This window comes from Protopterus annectens, chromosome 8.part0 (assembly GCF_019279795.1).
Source record: "Protopterus annectens isolate FY-2018-M chromosome 8.part0, PAN1.0, whole genome shotgun sequence".
Lineage (NCBI taxonomy): Eukaryota > Metazoa > Chordata > Ceratodontiformes > Protopteridae > Protopterus > Protopterus annectens.
This window is the reverse complement of record NC_056741.1, coordinates 1560032754-1560052544: the sequence shown is the minus strand read 5'-3', so window position 1 is coordinate 1560052544 and position 19791 is coordinate 1560032754. Positions and strand designations below refer to the sequence as shown.

The 19791-nt window shown below is 40.6% G+C and overlaps 1 protein-coding gene across 1 annotated transcript in view; it reads right to left on the bottom strand.

The window, feature by feature from the left end:
* The window catches only part of LOC122809546 (neurogenic locus notch homolog protein 1-like), a 2715638-nt gene that overhangs the window by 1651288 nt on the left and 1044559 nt on the right, over positions 1 to 19791 (bottom strand). The window contains exon 12 of the mRNA XM_044081127.1: positions 18319 to 18543. Within this exon, the coding sequence (XP_043937062.1) occupies positions 18319 to 18543 (225 nt within the window). The remainder of the gene's footprint in view (positions 1 to 18318; positions 18544 to 19791) is intronic.

Sequence of the window (19791 nt, the reverse complement as noted above, 5' to 3'; positions counted from 1 at the left end):
TGTCTGCAACACAGTCATGCTGTTCCACAGCACTTATATGGTAGACATTGGTGGCACCTCCAGTGGCTGCAGACAGGCATTGCGGTTGTCTGGTGTACCACATCAGATGTACAGGTGGTCCACTACAGCTATGATCGCACTATGTGTGGACAAAGTGCAACGGTGACTACCCACTCCAGATGTACTGTGTGGCAACATGCCTGTGGGTATCACCCATGGCCATGTTTGACTGGGTCATGGACAACTGTGTGTGATGGGCATCGTGTACACATCCCTGTGGTGGCCCATGTGACATACACCCATACTAGTCTGAGATGTCACAATCCCGAGGGCTATGCAGACAGTGTGGATGTCTGCTATGTCGGGCATAGGTCATGTCATGGTGTGACAATGTTGCAGACAGAACACCACGTGCATGGGACATGTCATGTGCCATGTCACAGCGATGTGCACACAATGCAGGGGCATAGGTCACATTGGTAACACCTGTGTGCTGGCCAGATCACAGCTCACTATGTGGTACTGTGTGCATACCGCAAATGGCATTCCGATGCATACTACATATGCAGCCATTGTAGAACACCTCCACCATTGTATGCATAGCTGACTGCACATATCACACCGATGGGTTATGTGGTGTCATGCCGGTGTATACTAACGGTTGTATCTACTGTACATGGGTGGCGTGTGTGTCAGGTGGTGCAACCTGTATACCGTGACTGGAGCAGACCCAGGTGTGCATGTTATACCTGGCCACATGGCGAATATCTATAGACTGTAACATGCCTGTTATTAGCAACAGTCTCACCTGCGATGGACCCATGGCTGTGCGACACGCCAGAGGTACCTGTATAGGGGCGACACAACAGTATACACATTATCCATTACTATAGCCACAGTAAGCACTGTGCATGTCACATCATGTACCTGTGTGGTAGCATGTGTTATGCACATGTCTGCAAACACAACATAGCATACTGTAGTATGCAGCTTGTGTGGCCATATACCTGGCAGTACATTATGTGGTGTACTGTGCCAACCACACCTACGTCAGTTATCATACACACATGCAAGACTGACTTACCAGGCAGCTCCAGGCTCGTTGGTTGGGAGACACCCACCTCCACGATGGCAGTGAGTGTTTCTCCATGATGTTCCCTGGGTGTCCCCAGACTGGCCAGGAGCTCCTCCGTGTGTGTGAGTGGGTGCTGGGTTGGTGGCCCACCACCTGTCCCACCTTGTTCTCTGGCGATTGCCGTGGCACGCTGTTTTGCGTGCCGTATTAGGTCTGTGCAGTGTCGGCATATCTGCTGGTAGGTGCGGTTGTTGCCACCCACGTTGTTCACCCTCCTGCGCATATCCTGCCACAGGTCATCCCGCTGCTGTGCTTGCTGTGGAACATGGCTGAATAGCAGGTCATAGTTGTCATGGAGCAGCGGTATGATTACGTCATCCTCCTGGTGGCTGAAGGCTGGCAGCCGGGAATGTGGCATTATCTGTAAGACATAATGATGGTGACAGGTCACATTTACACTGATGTACTGGCATACCGCTGGACATACATTGCTATGACATGTACGACATCTGCACAGTAATCTCTGCGATGCATCATGGCACTGACATAGCTGACGTGTTGCCGTCACACCATTAAGCAGTGGGTATCATATCATATCTGTGTGTTATCTCATCACACTGTACACACACCATGTTGATGGTAACCTGCTGTGGACATGTGTACCTGCCTGCACCTGTGTTCATACCAGTTGGCACGTGTCCCAATGTGCACACAGTTCTACTGTTCACCTGTTTGCTGTGTATATGTCACTAGGCATCACGTACGCAGCCATTATGAACGTCAGCTGTGGCACTGCACACATACACATGGACACCTGTACATGCATGTGTTGTGCCATGTACATCTACACAGCACTGTACGGGTGTTGGACAACCTGCCACGGCTCACCTGTATTGCACATACCTTGTCAGTGTTTCGTTCCGTTTTTTGTTCCGTGTATCGGTATTCCTATCTGTTACTCTTTCCGTTGTAGAGTACTGGTTCGGTATGAGCATACGGTTTGAATATCCAGGGAGTCATCCTTATATCCGTCGATACCTGCAACATGTGGGTTCATCACACCAATAGCTGTTCCTCAGTGTGTACTTGTGCGCATATCACCTGTGCATCTACTCCATTCGTACATTACGCGTCGTAACTAGGGTATGGTTGCATTCCTCCCCTGGGCGTTGGCTATTTGCCCTACCTTCGTGGAGATGGTCTAAAATTGTGTTATGTTATGTGTAACTGCAGCCGCTATGTGTGGCGATGGGTACATTTCGCAGTGGTGATAGCCGTGGATTGTGTGTGTTGGGTATGGTATTATGTTCGACATGTGGGTGTCCCTGTCCTGACGGCATCTGTTGATGGCGTTTTGCATTCGGATGTGTAACATAGCTGTTGGATTCCTTTAAACAACGGATGCAAGTATGCATCCACTGTTGATAGCGTTTCCCACGCGAGATGTTGCGGTTATGCAGCTGTCATTGACTGCCTGTATGTTTGTGCTGCTATTACAGCTTGTATCCCTTTGATATGTGCGATGGGGAATATCAGAGGTTGTAGGTAACGGATACGGGTTGTGGGCCTTGCATCTCTACATACACGGTATGCTTGTCTGTGTTCTCCATCCCTGCCTGGGGAGTTGACAGTTAATTGTCTGTTGTTCTGGGAGTGTAGGTTGTGTTGTTGTCATGTGGTGTTGGTATCGCCTGCGTGTGTGCTTCCTGCATGTATTCCCCATCACATGGGTGGTATATCTGCGGTTGTTTGTGCGTGTGACTATCCTTGTCATTCTGTCCCAGATATTTACAGTCATTGTGGTCCTGTACTTGGGGTGGCCTGTTTGCCAGTGGTTGCCACCTATTCAGGTGGCGATTGCTTGTTTGACACTTGTAGAACACACAGCGGTGTTTACGGGCCGATCGTGGCCACGGTCAGTACCGGGTAGCACATGCGTATTTCCACGGTACATACCTATTGCTGTGTGACTTTGCCCGGCGTATCATTTTGCAATTAGCATATCGATTGTCATACATACGATCATGATTAGTACATACGTCCTTTCCATTTCATGTGGGTATATTCCTGTGGTACATTCTGGGACATTTTCACTTTGCATCGTTATACATTCACCACGCCTAGCCAGGGTGGGGCTCTCAGTACTACTTTGGGACTACTGGTGTGCATATGCCTGTGGCTAGTGTACTGTATGCCTACACATGTTATTCCACTCCACCTCTAACATGTCACCAACATACACATTTTACAGAGGCACACACATTACACTCGCACAGCGAAACACACGGCACCCTCACCGCACACATACATATACTGCGGCAGTCACAGGGATGGTTGCACACAGTACCTGCGTGGGCCGCATCACCGGCGGCAGTGTCTACCTCCCCCTCATATCATCATAGTATTACCCGCGCATGTACTGTTACTGTACTGTGGCCTGGCGATCATTCCGACTCGCTGTTATGCATTTCCGTATGTTGACCTTTCCATGGGTGGCGGTTTCCTCTTCTGTTAAACCTCCCGGATGCTCAGGTTGTCTTTCACTATGTATACTACGTACAGATATCGCGTGTTACTTCTCTGTCACCTTACATCCCTCTGATTCCCTGTCTTACCTGTAGTACTTATATGTATATGTGTACATATATGTCTATATATGTAATTATATCTATCTACATATCTGTATATGCACATATCTACATGTCTATATGTATACACCTTGTGGCGAACATGGCAGCATACAGCAATGCCATCTGCTGTAGGACCCGCGTATGGTTCAGGTGTTGGCGTTCCATGCTCCACTGGCTGTTGGGTGTACAGTGTTTGGGTGCTGCCTATGTTGGAGTCACACATGGGGCCACCCATACGGTACACTTTATGGGTGGCCATGTTTGTGTGCCGTCCATTTCACTGTCTGTGCAGGTAGGGAGGTGTCAGTCCATGGGGCCTACGCTGTCAGAGTATGTGCTATACGTTCCCTCTTTGCCAGGGCATAGGCATATTGGGTATGCCTCCGTCTGCCTACTGGGGCTGGCACAGTGTGTTCATGGTCCTGAACCCTCTGTGCCTGGACTGGCCTTGGCAGTTGTGGTGGGCTTTGTGGCCCTTCACCATTATGTCCCTGCAGCAGCTGCTTCTGCAGGATCATATTATGTAGCATGGCACATACTATGAATATGTGGGCACATGTGCCTGGAGAGTACTGCAGGGCTCCACCGATGTATCCAAGCACGGAACCGTGATTTCAGCATCCCAAACACACGCTCTATGATTATTCTGGTTTGTGCGTGTGCCTCATTATGGCGTTCTTGCATGTGTGTGTGTGCATTTCTGATGGGAGTCATCATCCATGGCTCCAGTGCATAGCCAAGCATCCCCACAAGGTGGCCTTGTGGGATGTACCCCCTGGGGTATACCTGGTACAGCTGTGAGGCATGCCAGATATGGGAGCCGTGGTAGCTTCCAGGGCTGCCAGCACACACATCCATGATAATGCCCTGCATTGCACACGACCTGGCAATTGATGGAGGGGAATCCCTTGCAGTTTTATGTAGCGTCTACCCTGCTCCCAGGTGGTGACTTGATTTGTATGTGCGTACAGTCTATCATACCCAGTACCTCGGTATTGTGCCACCGGTGGAAGTGGCACATATTACTAGCCAAATCCTCCTGAGATCTGGGAAAGTATATATGCTCATTGGCATGTGGTAACATGGCATCCAGAAACTGGTGTAGTACCCTGGATGCTGATGCCTGTGAGATGCCCATTATATCCCCAGTTGGCCTTTGAAAGGTACCTCTGGCCAGTATTCAAGCTTACACATACCTTTGTGTCCACTGGGATGGGCTCCTCTCTGTTGTTTCTTGTTTCAGGCGTGGCGGCACAGCTCCACTATTTGCTGTAACGTGTCCCTATCCACCCTGTAACGCTCTACTATCTCCAGGTCTTGTAGCCCTGGTAGGTTACCCTTGGTCTGAACATTCTCCTTCTCCTTTGAGGCCCTCGGTAGTTGTCGGCACCTCCTCCACAACTCCGTCTGTCTCTAACACATGCTGATGGATCACGCCACGGCGGCACCCAACATGTACATTTTAAAAGTTCCCGTGTGTTTACACCTATGGTGCGGCGTTTGGGAATACACGGCTGTGTGTTGTGTGCATTCACACTTTATACTGTTGTGCTGTACACCCGGTGATGTCACAGGGTGTGTCTGTGCGGCCGTATCTGGGGATTATCTTCCGTGTTTTACCGTTGGCACTGCAACGCTGTTGCCTTTGGTGTTGCATTACTCTTGCCTGCAATGGATTAGCTTTCAACCTTCCCTTACTGTTTCTGCACGTTGCACCTACTATTTCCTGGCATGCATCCTGCAGAGCCCTGTCATGTGTAGTTTCTGGGACATGGCATATCGTGCGTTTGTATTGCGCCCGCCCGTTATGCTGCCTGTTTACTTGGCTCTGCTGTGTCAGGTCTTCACTCTTTGCAATCTGCTACCTCCGCTACTTTCTTTGCATTCATATGCCTCCCTTATCCCGTTTTGCAGGTTTCTGCATGCAGAGTTGTCAGCTGCCCGATTGGCCTTCGTGGGTTGATTACTGTTGATTGCTCATTACTACTCCAATTACACTGCTTCCGCATTTCCTCATATTCTCAACATCACCTTCCTGTATCCGATGTTATTTGCGGGCGGCGTCACATGACTGGGTTAAGGGAACGTAGTCATCCTCGTGCACATGCACCTCTGCGCGCATTGTGTGCTCTCAGCTCAACTATTTCCCCACGCCGGTCCTGCAGCTGTGATGTGCAATGTATAGCCCAGGTTTGCTGAGCTCCAATGTGCTTCCTCCTACAGTGGCACACCCCTCTGCAGGTGACATGTATTGCCTCTGAGCCACTCCTCGGTGTATTACCGCTGCGCCGTTTGGTACAGCCTTACGCCGGCGGGGGTTTTGCGATTCAGTATTATCTGCCTCATTTGCATGGCATTGACTACTAATTCATAGTTACCATGCCGAACACTGCCGTGACTCCTTGGCAACCCTTGCACCGTGGATGTGGCTTTCCATGCATACCATGGTGCATTGTGGCTGTGAAGCTGATGTGTGTTACACTGCTGTTTTATGACATTGTCATATTATTTCATTGTTTAGCCCCTTTCCGCACACATGTCCTGGGGTTCTGCTGTGAGTTTCTGTGGACATACCATTTATGTTATTATTTACATGTTGTGCATGTTTTCTTTTGACATTCTCTGTGTCTTTCGCCATTGGCATAGATACCTGACGTTGACAGCCTTCCGTTACTCCTATGTTATGTTTGGGTAAATGTAAAACGTTTTTTTTTGGTTTACATTGCCGTGCCCTTATGCTACGCCTGCGCCACTTCGTGGATCGCTATATGCCTTCATTTGCATGGTGCAACACCGCACATGAGGTGTTTAGCATACCTACGCCGGAGGCGGCGCAGATCCGGCGCATGCCGGTAGTGCACGTGGGATTGGATCGTACCTGAATCGCTCGGCGGCCATATTTGGCATTGTAACGCCTACGCTATGCGTCCGTCTGGCGCAGCGTTCATGAATCCCGGGGACCGTGTCTGCTACACTTTTTATAGCACAATCATAAAACAGTTCAATTTCAACTTATTTTCTTGAAGATTTGCAAGTTAACTCTTCTATGTTCTAGTTTCTACTATTAAAACATACATTTGCACAGGTATATAGTTTATATGCATTTCTGTTCTAAGTCAGCAGGGCATGCTGTGATTACATTTTAGCTCAGTACATAACATACAGTTCTGTATAAATTATAACAGTATTCACAAATGACATAGAATTATTTACAAAATTCCAGATAGCTGGGCTGGCAATATTTTCCCTATATCACTATCACAGGGGCAGTGGCGTAACTACATTAGAAGTGCCCTGAGGCAAACTTTTCCTAGGCGCCCCAGCATCCCCCCCCCCCCCCCGGGAACCCAAGCCATCGAGATGACCGGCCAAATGGATGGAACAAAAACAATTTTCAACAGAGGCTACCACATACATACACACTGTATATATATATATATATATATATATATATATATATATATATATATATATATATATATATATATATTAGACAGTAAAATATCCCTGATGCAGCACCAATAACCTAGTACAAAATAACATCAGCAATAAAATATCCCTGATGCAGCACCAATAACCTAGTACAAAATAACATCAGCAGTAAAATATCCCTGATGCAGCACCAATAACCTAGTACAAAATAACATCAGCTTTGTTGTTTAGTTGCAAAAGCAGTGGTGTAATGTGAAACATCACTGTAAAAGGGAATGCAAAAAAAAAAAAGAAGGTATTTCCTGATTTAGACCATAGAGTGCCATAATTAAAAATAAAAGTAATTTCTAACAATTCAATTTGCTGGCAAACGATGTCCCAGTACCACAAGTGCCAGTCGGCTGTCCCAACACACTAAAAAAATAAAGAATAACAGTTTACAAAATGGACCCTCATGAAATGTTCTGCCACTGAATTAAAGTTATTATTATTCATTCTAATGTTTCCCAGGTTCTCAGAGATTCTTACCTTAACCTTTCTTTTGGTCTGCCCTATATACCATTTTACCTCATTGCATCCACATCCAAAAATGTATACAACACCACACGATTGACAATTAAATCTTTCTTGAGAAACAAATCTATGTCCATTAATTGTAGTGTTAGATAAATTTCTTATTCTACAACATACACTACATATGTCACACGAAAAAGATCCCATGGAACTATTGTGTGTATGATTCGTAATGGGATGATTCAACAATTCTTTTAAATTCAAAAAGTGACCTAAAGAAAAAGTAACATGTTGTAGAAATAAGGTGGCCAGTTTATCATCTGCTATTATCATTGGCCATAATCTTGAGACCACTTGTTTTAGTGTCTGAAAAGGGACTAAATCTGGTAACATAAAACATTTTATTTCCTGTTCCCTCCACTCTAGATGTAAACTGATCCTTGTATTCAAAAGTCCTAACCTCACGTGCTTGTTCCCTATTTTAAGTTTCTCTCAAGAATTTGTTTTTTGCTTCATTGAAAACTGAACTGGAATAACCCCGGACCAATAATCTCTCAGGGTTACCACTTGTCCCACTTTGCAAGGGAAAGTCCCTCTTTGGGCATTTGAAAAGGTGGCAACCCTATAATCTCTCTTCCACTTCAAAGATTTATCTTTGGAAGCCATTTCAGATGCATTCATCCATACTCTTCTAAATTCCCCATAAGGCAATTCCCTAATAAGATGTACAGGATACATGCTAAAATCATGCAAAAAATTAACTGCAGGGTTTTTTCTGAATGGAATAAATTGAATAGGACCCATTTCGCTAACAAAAAATGGACATCCAAAAGCATTATGGCACTGGGATCTGTATGACAACAGAATTGCAAACCATGAGTGTTCATGTTCAAATCAGTCACACATTTCTCAAAATCAAATCGGGACCCTTACATATGAAAAACAAATAGTCTATGTATCGCTTATACAACACAGCATGTTCCTTAAAATAGCTATGGTTGTAAATGAAAGCGTTTTCAAATTCTTCTATTTACAAAATAGCATAGGGGCAAAGGGAGCCCCCATGGCTGTGCCCCTTATCTGCAAGTAATATTCTTTGATGAAAGTAAAATAAGTGCGTGTTAGACAAAATTCCAATAGTTCCAAAATATAAGAACTACGTGGCCCTTCACCCAATATAGTTGCCATTGCTTCAAGACCCTTGCCCAACGTGATATTAGTATATAAAGAAGAGATGTCCATTGTAGCCCAGAAATAATCTTTTCTCCAGATAATATTCTTCATCAAAACACAAAGCTCCTGTGTATTCTTTATGTGGGCTGGTATGGAAGTCAAATGTTTCTTCGATAGAGAGTCCAATAATACCCCCACATTTTCCAAGTAAGAACTGATGCCAGAAAGAATCGGTCTGCCCAAAGATTTGCTGAGATGCTAATGAATCTTTGGTACACCATAAAAATATGAATCTCTAGCAATAGCAATATGTAACTTCTTAACAGACTGTGAGGAAAGAAAACCCAATCTTTCCCCTTTCTCCAGTGGTTCTAACTTACTTTTAAAACGCAAATGAGGATTGTAGGAAAGTTTTAAATAGTTTCTGTTGTCATTCAGAAGTTCAGATACCATATCCTGATATCTTGGGTCACCCAATTCCCACCCTTGTTCACTACCCTAAAAACATAGTCTCCCACACAACTACGAAGTTTAGAAAGTCCCTGCCATTCATCTTTACTCAAATTAAAATGTTTGCATTTAAACTTTCCAAATTATTTTTCAATATCATTCAATAATAGTTTTTCAAACAGGGAAATGACAGCAGATAACTTAGGAGGACAAAAAGAACTCTCAACATGTGGTAGATTAGGAATTTTAAACTGGCCAAAATGCATTGGCACCATCTCACCTTTCCTCAATATTATTGTCATATACATCCATAATATCTTCGTATTCATATACTGAAAGATCTAATAGAGTCCTCAGAACTACTGGATGTCAAAGAATCATTACTTTGCCTGCCAAACAAAACTTCTCTCGAAAAAAATACTTTAAATGAAGTTTACAACAAAATTTACTGGCTTCTATGAGAACATTTCCAAGAGAAGGATACTTTGTGGAGACGAATTTAGCCCCTTTTAACAACACACCAATGGCTACATTAGAAAGTGGTAAATTTGCTAAATTAAAAATTTTTAAGGTATCAATACCTTTATTAACATTTAGTCCATGGTCAACAATTTGTGAAGATGCCTGTTCACTGTTCTCAGCAGGTAGTGTCTGCCTTTCCATTTCTGCTTGCTGCCTGTACTACCGTTGCTGTTCTGAAAACACTGGAAGCCCTGTGATAAACCCGATTGGTTCCCCTGGTCAACTGGTTCTTCATTAGGGAGCATCTCAAAAGAGACACTCTTTTTGGAAGATGTTTCCCCAGATGAACATGAAGAGTCCCGGGTTGATAAAAAAACATTGCTCTTTCTAAATCGAGACCTCCCCTAGCACCGACTTTGATATACACATTACCGTTGGCAAAATCATTTATGTCCCTTTCAAGTTTCATCTTTCTCCTGCCAATGGTTTCTGCCTCGATTTTACTAAGTTTTTGTTTGATCTCACCAAATTTAGAATTAAAGGTAGGTTCAGACTCTGAAAGTGCCCCCCCCTTTGGCCCTGCAATTGCCTCACTTCGCCTCTCATAGTTACGCCACTGCACAGGGGTTATGATGTAAAGGGAGATCCCATAAAAAATAAATACTCCACTCTTATTCTGGTATAAATTAGTGTATTAAGTCTTAAATCCTTTACTATATCCATCATTTTCTCGTCAGTAATCACTATGTATCTCTTAAAATTCTGTGGTTAGCAAGAGGGAAAAATAAAATAAAAATAAAGAAAAATAACAGAACTAACACAAGCAATTGCAGCAGGAGCAGCAGCAGATGTTAAAGGGAACTGCCATTTTCCTTTGCTAACTTCATCTATTAAAAAGACACAGTTAATGAGCGCAGAAAAAGAAAATAAAGCAAGTAACTGCATTAACAGATGTACGGACCTGCGTGTTGGTATACAGGTGAAAGCCATGTGTTGTAATGTTTTAGATTATATTTCAAAATAAGCTAAAAATACATTACAGTGGTTATTTCCGCAAACTCATTCATTTAATCATAGCAGATATTGGAGCTGTGATAGTTAACACCATTAATGTTACATGTGCATGTGCATCTGAGTTTCTGTGCATGTGTATGTGTGTTTATATATGTGGGGACATTATTAAACTTTTAAATAACTTAATATTATGGATGCAAGATACATCCTCCAGCAACAGTTATTAAATATCTTACAGTGACTTAGAAACAGTAAGTGAAGAACTATTTTATGTTAAAAGCATAAAAAGCACATTATTATTTCCTTATTTATACTGTTAACTTGTATTACAGACAAGGTGCAATCACTTGCATAAGAAAATCTTAACATACACAAAATATACTATTTTTTACAAAACAAGCAAAAATCATATCAGGTGGACCTAGAATGGAAAACAGAACAAAACATGGTAGATTTCTGAAAAAAATATGAAAATATCTAGTCTGGAAGATGTGAATTCAGTAGTAGGAACTTGAACAGAATTTAGATATTATTCCTCAAGGTACAATAACTTATCTAGACTAGATAAAAAAATATATTTCACAGGAACATTTGCATTTAACTGACAGCTTCAACACACATCCAATGACTATTTTAGATAATTTGCGCCAATAAAAACTAAAATAAACATGCAGGGTAATGAAATAAAAATGAGACACTGGCACTTTCTCACCTACCTGTTAAAAAGAGAGGAATTTGAAAAAAAATAAATAAATGGAATTTGTGGGGACAAAACATGTAGAATAATGCCCTGGAGGAGGAGTGAGGTTTAAGGGAATGCAAGAGAAATTCAAGTTAATGAAGCCAATAACTCAGCAATGTTATCAGGCATATCGGTGTGCTAAAGTTATATTGGCTGTACTTGGACTTGCGCTCCCATTTGTTAGTATTGAATGGAAGATCATTAAAAAAGAGCCCCTTCTTAAACTAGGATTGCATTAATCTATCATATGAACAAATGGGATAATTGAGGCATAGCATTGCCAAATTTAGAAATGTATTCAATTTCTTCAGTGAATAAAACAATCTCTTTTTTCATAGATGTGGAATACATAGCTAAATGGAAAAAGACTCTGAATATTTTATCTCAAGATTCAAAAAACAAAGACAATTCTCATAAGTTAAATTTAGTGGAAAACTAATTTATTTGGACATTAAAAGATTATTTTTCCAACCACTCTTCTCTTAGCTTTAAGTCCAGATATATAACTCTACTCATAAAGTCTTTCAAAAATTATATATTTAAATTTAACTTGTATATGAATTGGTTATTTCTTATTTTTCACATAGCTTACACACATGAAGTTATATTTTCTACAGATCATTTTATAATGTCTTTATTTCAACAGAAACATTTAATATTCTGGCATCAAATGATGGACAATGAGTTGAAATCTATTGCTTTACTCATGGATGAATATAAATTTGACTCATTATCATGGCTAGACATACAAGAAGGCAGAAATATGTTTTAGACAAACTGGATTTGATTTCTTCTTCTACAAAGAATTGTGTTCTCAAACTAATCCACTATCTGATCTTATCAACTCAAGACAATCTTCCAGTTAAAAATGAATTATCATATATTTATAGGGCAATTAACTTGATTTAGAAACGCATGCAGATAACTACTGGAAATGTTTTTCTTTTACCAATAACACTATCCCTTCAGAGAATGACAAGTCAGCTAGTAAGACTACACCCTCACTTAGGTGGAGAATATTTACTTTTTAGAATTTTACACAGATCATTCCTCACTCCTTATAGTACATTTAAGATAACTAAAAAATACTAATTGTTGGAGATGTAGTGCTGAAATCAATGCAGACTGGTCCCACATATTTTATGATTGTTTATATTTAAAGAAAGTATGGGAAGATGTTAATATTTTTTACAAGCAGCCTTTACTGATAACTTTTCACTCTCTAAATCACTTGCTTTATTTAACACACCAGTTCCAGATTGTATAAGAGAAAATAAATATCATTTGATTTGGTCTAAACTATCTGTTGCCAGGAAAGCAATCACAAAAAACTGGAAATCCAATTTTATTCCTTCATTTCAAGAATTTAAAGATTTTCTCTTTGAAGTATCTAAGTTAGAAATGTTGACTATCAAAACCAGATCTGTTAGGAATACAGCTTTATATAACCTGTAATAGTGCACATGATTTATTGGAGAAATAATCAGAATTAATACTAAAATTTCATACCTATTAACTTGTTTCATTTGATTAATACACAGTGAACATCATTGTATATAGTTTTGTTAATTTTGTTCTCATATTAAAAGTTTTCCCGTTTTATCTTTTTGTATTTCAAAATTGTTCAATTTCATGAAAATATTTGTTTATATCTGCAATGATTTCAATAAAACTCTTTTTAACAAAAAAAGAAAGAGTCCCTTCTTGTAAATGCTGCCTTGCTCTAATTAGGTATGCTGTCGTCATGAAACAGAATGTTACACTATGTAATGTTCATCTTCAGTAAGGAATGTATAGCTACTTGTCTTTTGGTTTTGTACATGGGAGGTGAAAGAGAGGAGATTTATCTATTTGTTTAGCTTTAAATGTGTCACTAAGCAACTTTCTCGGCAGAGGATTCCTTGTGATTTGATGGAGTTCTTTCAACCTCTCACTGAAATGAAACTTTTTGGCATTATTTAATTTCTATTTTATTTATATAAACTGGAAAGCAGGCACCACTTCCAATGGTAATATAGCAGGGTCATGATTTAATGAAGCACTGACGAGGCCTATGTTTCATGGGAATTCTGTCTTGCTATATATAAGTGGAATGAGTTTTTATGCCCTAAATTCAAGATATCAAGGGTAAAATGCAGGGAAATTTCAAGATAACTAAAGTCACTTGGACATGGAAGCATATAAGTTGCATATGAAATGCTTCATGTTGAAAATAGGTGATCCTGCTGGACATAGGTGCTAGCCTCTTTAAGATCAGGACAGTGTTAAGGAAAAATTAAACACTTTTTACCACTGCAGAATGAACTTCTCTAAAATACACTAGAATATGAACTGCAAAACAGCTGCACACATTTCTAAATCAAAAAGTAAAATGAGCTCTACATTAAACTGAACCATAAACTAAACACCATTCAGTTCATATGTAATCAAATCAATGTCTGAAAGGAAAAATGCTATGACAATCCTAAGATACTGTGCCTTTAGTCTATTTTCAACTGCTTCACAGCATCTGAAAGCCAATAATAAAATATGCAGCATACAGATCTGATAAACATTTGATATCAACTACTCTACTAAACTGCAGGCTATGGACTACAAACCAACAGCTATAATTAGCTGGGTAGCATATGATTAAATATAAACTGTAAGCCAACCAAGTTCCTAATATTTAACTAGATCAAGACTCAAACTTAGCTGAATAAAATAATCCCTTTTATTATAGTTAAAGATTCAGGTCACCTCAGTCTTTCTTCACTTTTATACACTGCTGCAGGCAAAGCTTCAGAAAATCACTTCAACTATACAGCTAAATATTTTATTTTGGGGCATGTCATTTGCTGTTTTGGTCCATCCCCCAGTTATTTAATCAACTGTGTACTTATTTTCAAAAATTAAAAATTCCCATCAATGACTCAATATTACTTGTCATCTGATAAGGTCAGATTAAAAGTTTTGTTTGTAGTATGTTGTTTAAAGTTTTCCCTGTAAAAAAAATCTTGTGTGAAGACCGTCTTAGAATGTTTGTGTGTGTGTGTTTCCTTGCGATAAGCAGTGGCTTTTGTATTGGTTATATTGCATTGTATAGTAGAATGGGGTGTAGAGGGATCTTTGGTTTCCTAAGGAAATGTTTGATTTTCATTTTTATATTTTGTTAAAGGCCAACATCCAAGTCCACAATTGCACCCCATTAGGACCCTGGTCTTTTTTCTCTCTATAAAGAATCTTGAATAAGTTCCGCACTCTTGCTAGTCTGATGGGACCTCTTGGATGACTCACTTATCTAGCAGCTTTTTTATTTCTATTGCTACAGCCTTGGTTTGATAGGTTGGAATGATGAAGAGTTTCTTTTGTGGTAGGGTGGATACAGAAAGGGAATGTAATAGCTTCTGGTAATAACTGTCTGCACCCAGACATCTTTGGCGATGAATGTCCATGCTTCTGGGTGCAGAGACAAGCAACCCCCAACTGTCTCCAGAGTGCAGCAGTCAGGTCTCTTTTCAGGAGAGATATGGCCTCTCGGAGAAGCAACCACTGAAGCCTTGGTTCTGCAAGCTTCCCCTGTCATGAGGGTGATGTCTACCATTAAAATTTCCCCCCTCTGCCTTGGAGTGATCACCAAAATATTCCTGAGAAAAGCCTTGGGACATCCAGAACCCAGCATTTTACCCCTTTCTAGTTTTTAGAGAATGACCTCGGGGGGGGGGGGGTAGAAAAACATATTCCAATGCCACAGAGAGTTTTCCAATCATTTTCTGTTCTAGAAAATGTGTCTTTAACTTGGGGATGAACAAAGTCGAGACATCAATGGGGGCATTTTTAAAAGATGTCTTAAAAGGCTCTGCAAAGTCATATAAGTATATCCAGTCAAGCCTCCTTATAATTATGTCTGTACCTGCAACTTTTAAAACATCCTCCATAATGCTGTATATGAGACACAGGGAGGCATTCAAAAAGGACTGAAGGGAAGCCAGCTGCAAATCCATGGTCTTCTTGTCTTCCACAGACATGGACACAGACACTTGGAGACCTCATTTGTCAAGTTTCTCTGAAACCTAGTCGTGGGTGCCAAATAATTCAGTGACCTTAATGTGAAGGTAGTTGAAGTGTAAACTCACTTCCCAAATCTGTCCAAGGCCCTAGACTTTCTATTAGGGGGGTGGACAGTTGAGTTCTCTTCAGTTAGCTCCTCCTTGGTGACTGCCACTGGGCCATTACTCCAGTAAGGGTGGTGTTTAGGAACAACAAGGTACTTATTTGTCTTTCTGACAATTGGTTCTGCAGCATCTGGTTCCTTCCATGCCCAGCGTAAGATCAAATTCACAATTTCATCCACTGGGGAAACTACCCAGGAAGTAGCTGAGCCGGAACCAAAAGCCTCAAGAAACACTGATTCCAACCTAAGAAGGGGCTTTGGAAGACAAACCTTCTTTCTATCTCAGAAGTTGAAGGATCTCCCTGAAAAAGATGTTCTCAAGTGGTTATCTAGGGGGGCCCTTCTTCTTCATCAAAATCAGCATCTTTGGTCAAAGATACCTTGTATCGATTCTTAACAAATGTTTTCATATTATGTCTAATTCATTGTAATTATTTAAACTGCAGATGTTGTTTTATTTTTGAAGATTGCAAAGTTATTGTTGTTAAAATGTTTTGTAGTAATTTGGAACTTTTCTCACCAGGCCTCCACTGAAAATGGGCTTCTACCCAGTCAGACTGTCCCAGTAATCAAAATGTTAATAATTAAGTAAGTAAATAAATAATAAAGACTCCTGAGTGGAGTCAATGTGCCTCTTCTTACACATGTGTTTCTGAGGAGCCTCCACAGGGGATGTTTTGGAGAGTATTCAGAAGACTGGGGGTTGTCCTGAATGAGGACCGTCTCAAGACTAGAATGAACCAGCTGTCCCAATGGGATAGACTGTGCAGGATCAGGACCCAGGGCTACCAGCTGTGGAGTGGGTGGAGCCTAGAGGGATAGAGATGTTTGGTCTTCAGCACTGGAGAAAGCTGTCTCAACTGCCTTAAAAGCAGAAGCCAAGGAGGAATACAGAAACACTCTGGTAAGAGCCCACGCCTGATGGCTGAGTAGACCAACCTAACCCTGTTCTGAGACAGACAACAGAACTGAGCTGTCAGGTACCAAAGATCTAACAGGATGGGATGGCTCCAACAACTTCAAAGCCAAAACCATTTCCCTTTGACTAGGAGCAGAAGCCTTGGATCAGAGATCCATCTGACTCAGAAGAAATTGGAGCTGGTGGGATCAGAGAAGATGCAATAGTTGAAGATGACCACATCTTTGGGTCTGAGTCTGACAAGCCAGGTAGAAATCTCAGATCCAGAGTTCCTGATGCCACAGGTTGGATTAGAGAAGGTGTAGTCATTAGCAAGGTAGAGGGGTAAAGCTCATAGGTCTGATGGGGGGGGGGGTGGAGCCAGAACTCTTAGCTTACTTTGGGTCCTGAGGAATTTCCTCATCATTCTATCCGCATCTCTTCTGTCGAGCCTCTGGTAGATTTTTAAGGAGGAAGACAGGGAAGGTGGTCTGGAGGGGTTTTGCAAAGGCCCTTCTTGAACAATGGGAGAATGCCAAAGTTGTAGGATCTGGAGACTTATGTCATTTGGTAGGCAGAGCTGAAGATTGTAAGAAAGAAGGCGAGTGGTAAGGGTATTGCTTCCTTGCCCTTTATTTGGGCCTATTGCTCTTGTCCCCCTCTGTTTTTCCAAGGATGTCTTCCTAGATGGAGATGGTCCAGAGACAGAAAAGGAAGATCTTGAAAATTCTTCTATTGGTAACAAGGCCTTATGGATCAATTTATTTTGCTATTCGATAACAGCTCGGTAGCTATAGGTTGTACAAATCAAGCTATTTCCTTTGAAATGGCAGCACCCAAGCAGTAGACATACTTAAGGTGTACATCAGAATATGGAAGTTTGTGATTACAAACCACACATTTTGCTGGTTTACTCAACATTATCAAAGATACACAACAACTTAAAGAAAAAAAAGATCACAACTCCACCAACAAAAGTGTTAGTCCAAAAACATAGCATAAATCCAATGATATATAAAAATACAATGAAAGAGATACCAACAATGGTAAAAAGTTTTCTAGCAAACTAGTAGAGGGGAACAATGAACAGGTGTGAAAGGCACAAGGAGACCTAGGAAAGAAAACTGATAAAATAAGTTTGTTTATTTGTTTATTTATTTATTTATTTATTTAGTAAGAGGAGAAAAAGATAAAAGAGAATAGAGTCTGAAAGATAATAATAAAAATAATTATTATAATAACCACTACAAGGAGGGTATTAAAAACATTACCAAGAAAAAACTTAGATGAGGCGAATCTAGGCCAGTGAATCACATCTCTACTCAACGAGCAGCAAATGTGATGTAAGGTAATGTTGGGGAGAGGAAGCATGGGTAAGGGGAGGAGCCTCAGCCATGGATACTAAAGTTTGGAGAAGTGGCCAAATTAGGATCAGAGGTCAAATCCAAATTCCATCAGTTGAACGGGTGGAAAAGACGTCATATTGATTTATTTTCATGTTTACATTTTGTCAAAGGCACTTTTTATAGTGAAACTATTTCACTAAAACTGGTTTCAACAACTGACAGGAACCAACTCCATCAACTGAATTCAGTGCATTACATTCATATTTCATTTAATCATCATTCATTTATGATATAGGATGCATGCATAACAGTTTATCTTTCTTTTGAGAGACATTTTAATTTTTAGCATACAAGAGGTAATACACCATCTGGGGCAGACAATATCTGACATAATGGTGTTTATTTTTAACATGACATGAAGTTTACTTACCTGCTGGGCAATAGTGACCAGAACTGCACCTCCCAGAGGGGATGCTTGCTCCAGATACGCAGTACCAGCCCTCAGGGCAGGGTAAGCACTCTTCTGCAGATGCCAAATTAGTCTGATTACTCCAGCTTCCTGCAGGGCATTTAAACTGATGTGGATATGGAGTACCAGCAGGGCAATAATGGCCTACAGCACATGGGAGTGGGGGCTTCCATTTTCCTCCAGTACCTACAAAAAAAAATAAATAAATAAAAATAACTTGTAAGTTTATTAAAAATGTTGCAAGCACAAGGTAAACAGCTTAGCTGTCTTGTTTCATACACTTAACTTGAGCTACATCAGCAAGTCTAAAATCTAAATTTTAGAACATTTATATGACAGTGTTTAGCCAGAATTTTTCATGTCTTCCTGTTAGATTGTACATTTATCCATGAAGATATTCAAATTGGCAAGTGACCAGGAGGACAAGTTAGAAAAGATTAAATCAAAAATAGCTTGTTAAACATTTGCACAAAGTGGTCAGTTATACATAGACACCTCTGTGTGCTTATTTTTGGGTCTATATCACATAGTCAAAGTCTTATAACTTCAAACATGTACTGTTCGAACCATTATGCTCGAAGTTACAAAACTTCGACTATGGATAAAAAAAAAAAACGGAAAACAAAATAAACTGTTTTAAGCAGGGAGCACCCCTGCACCACACACCCCCTGCTACTTAAATATACCAACTCCGAGATTGCACCCCAATGAACAAAATGGAAACCTCCGCTTATGGAGATTTCCATTGAAACAATCGAACTTTTACACATTCAAACTTATGGTCTCGACCATATGAGTTTGGAACTTGTAAAAGTTTGACTACGTGATAGGAACCCCGTACTTTTTATTATAGAAGTCAACAAGACAACTAGAAATCTTACAGTTGTATGTTTCATTAAATTACTTACCACAACTACTTTGGGTATAATGAGAATTTACTTTCATACCCTGAGTATTCTGGAAACTGACACCACATCATTACATGATTAGGATTCACATTATTTTCTGTTAGCTGCTTCACTTCAGTTATCTGACTCATTCAGATGATAAATTAGCATGTCCATTATCTGTTCTACCTGCTTTGCCATCAAATAATGTTAATTTTCTCTCGCTTCTAAAGTGCATCACTACCACTTCTAGACTAACATGGCAGATAGGAAGTACTGCAGTCAGATTATTCAAATCAAGGTGTTTCCAGTTTTTGTCCAAGTGAAAAAAAAAAAGTATTTTCCTTTTATTTTGCTTATTCAGAATTGGCTAACAAAGTGAAAAATAATGTTCATTGTTTAAAGTGAATCAGAGGACTTAGTACTGGGTAAAAATACAATCAGAATAATTTTCTATATTTTTAATTATAGTTAAACTTTAAAGGTCACACAAAATCTGTATCATGCAGTATTAATAGCCATACTATCTGGCTCACACTTGCTTAAT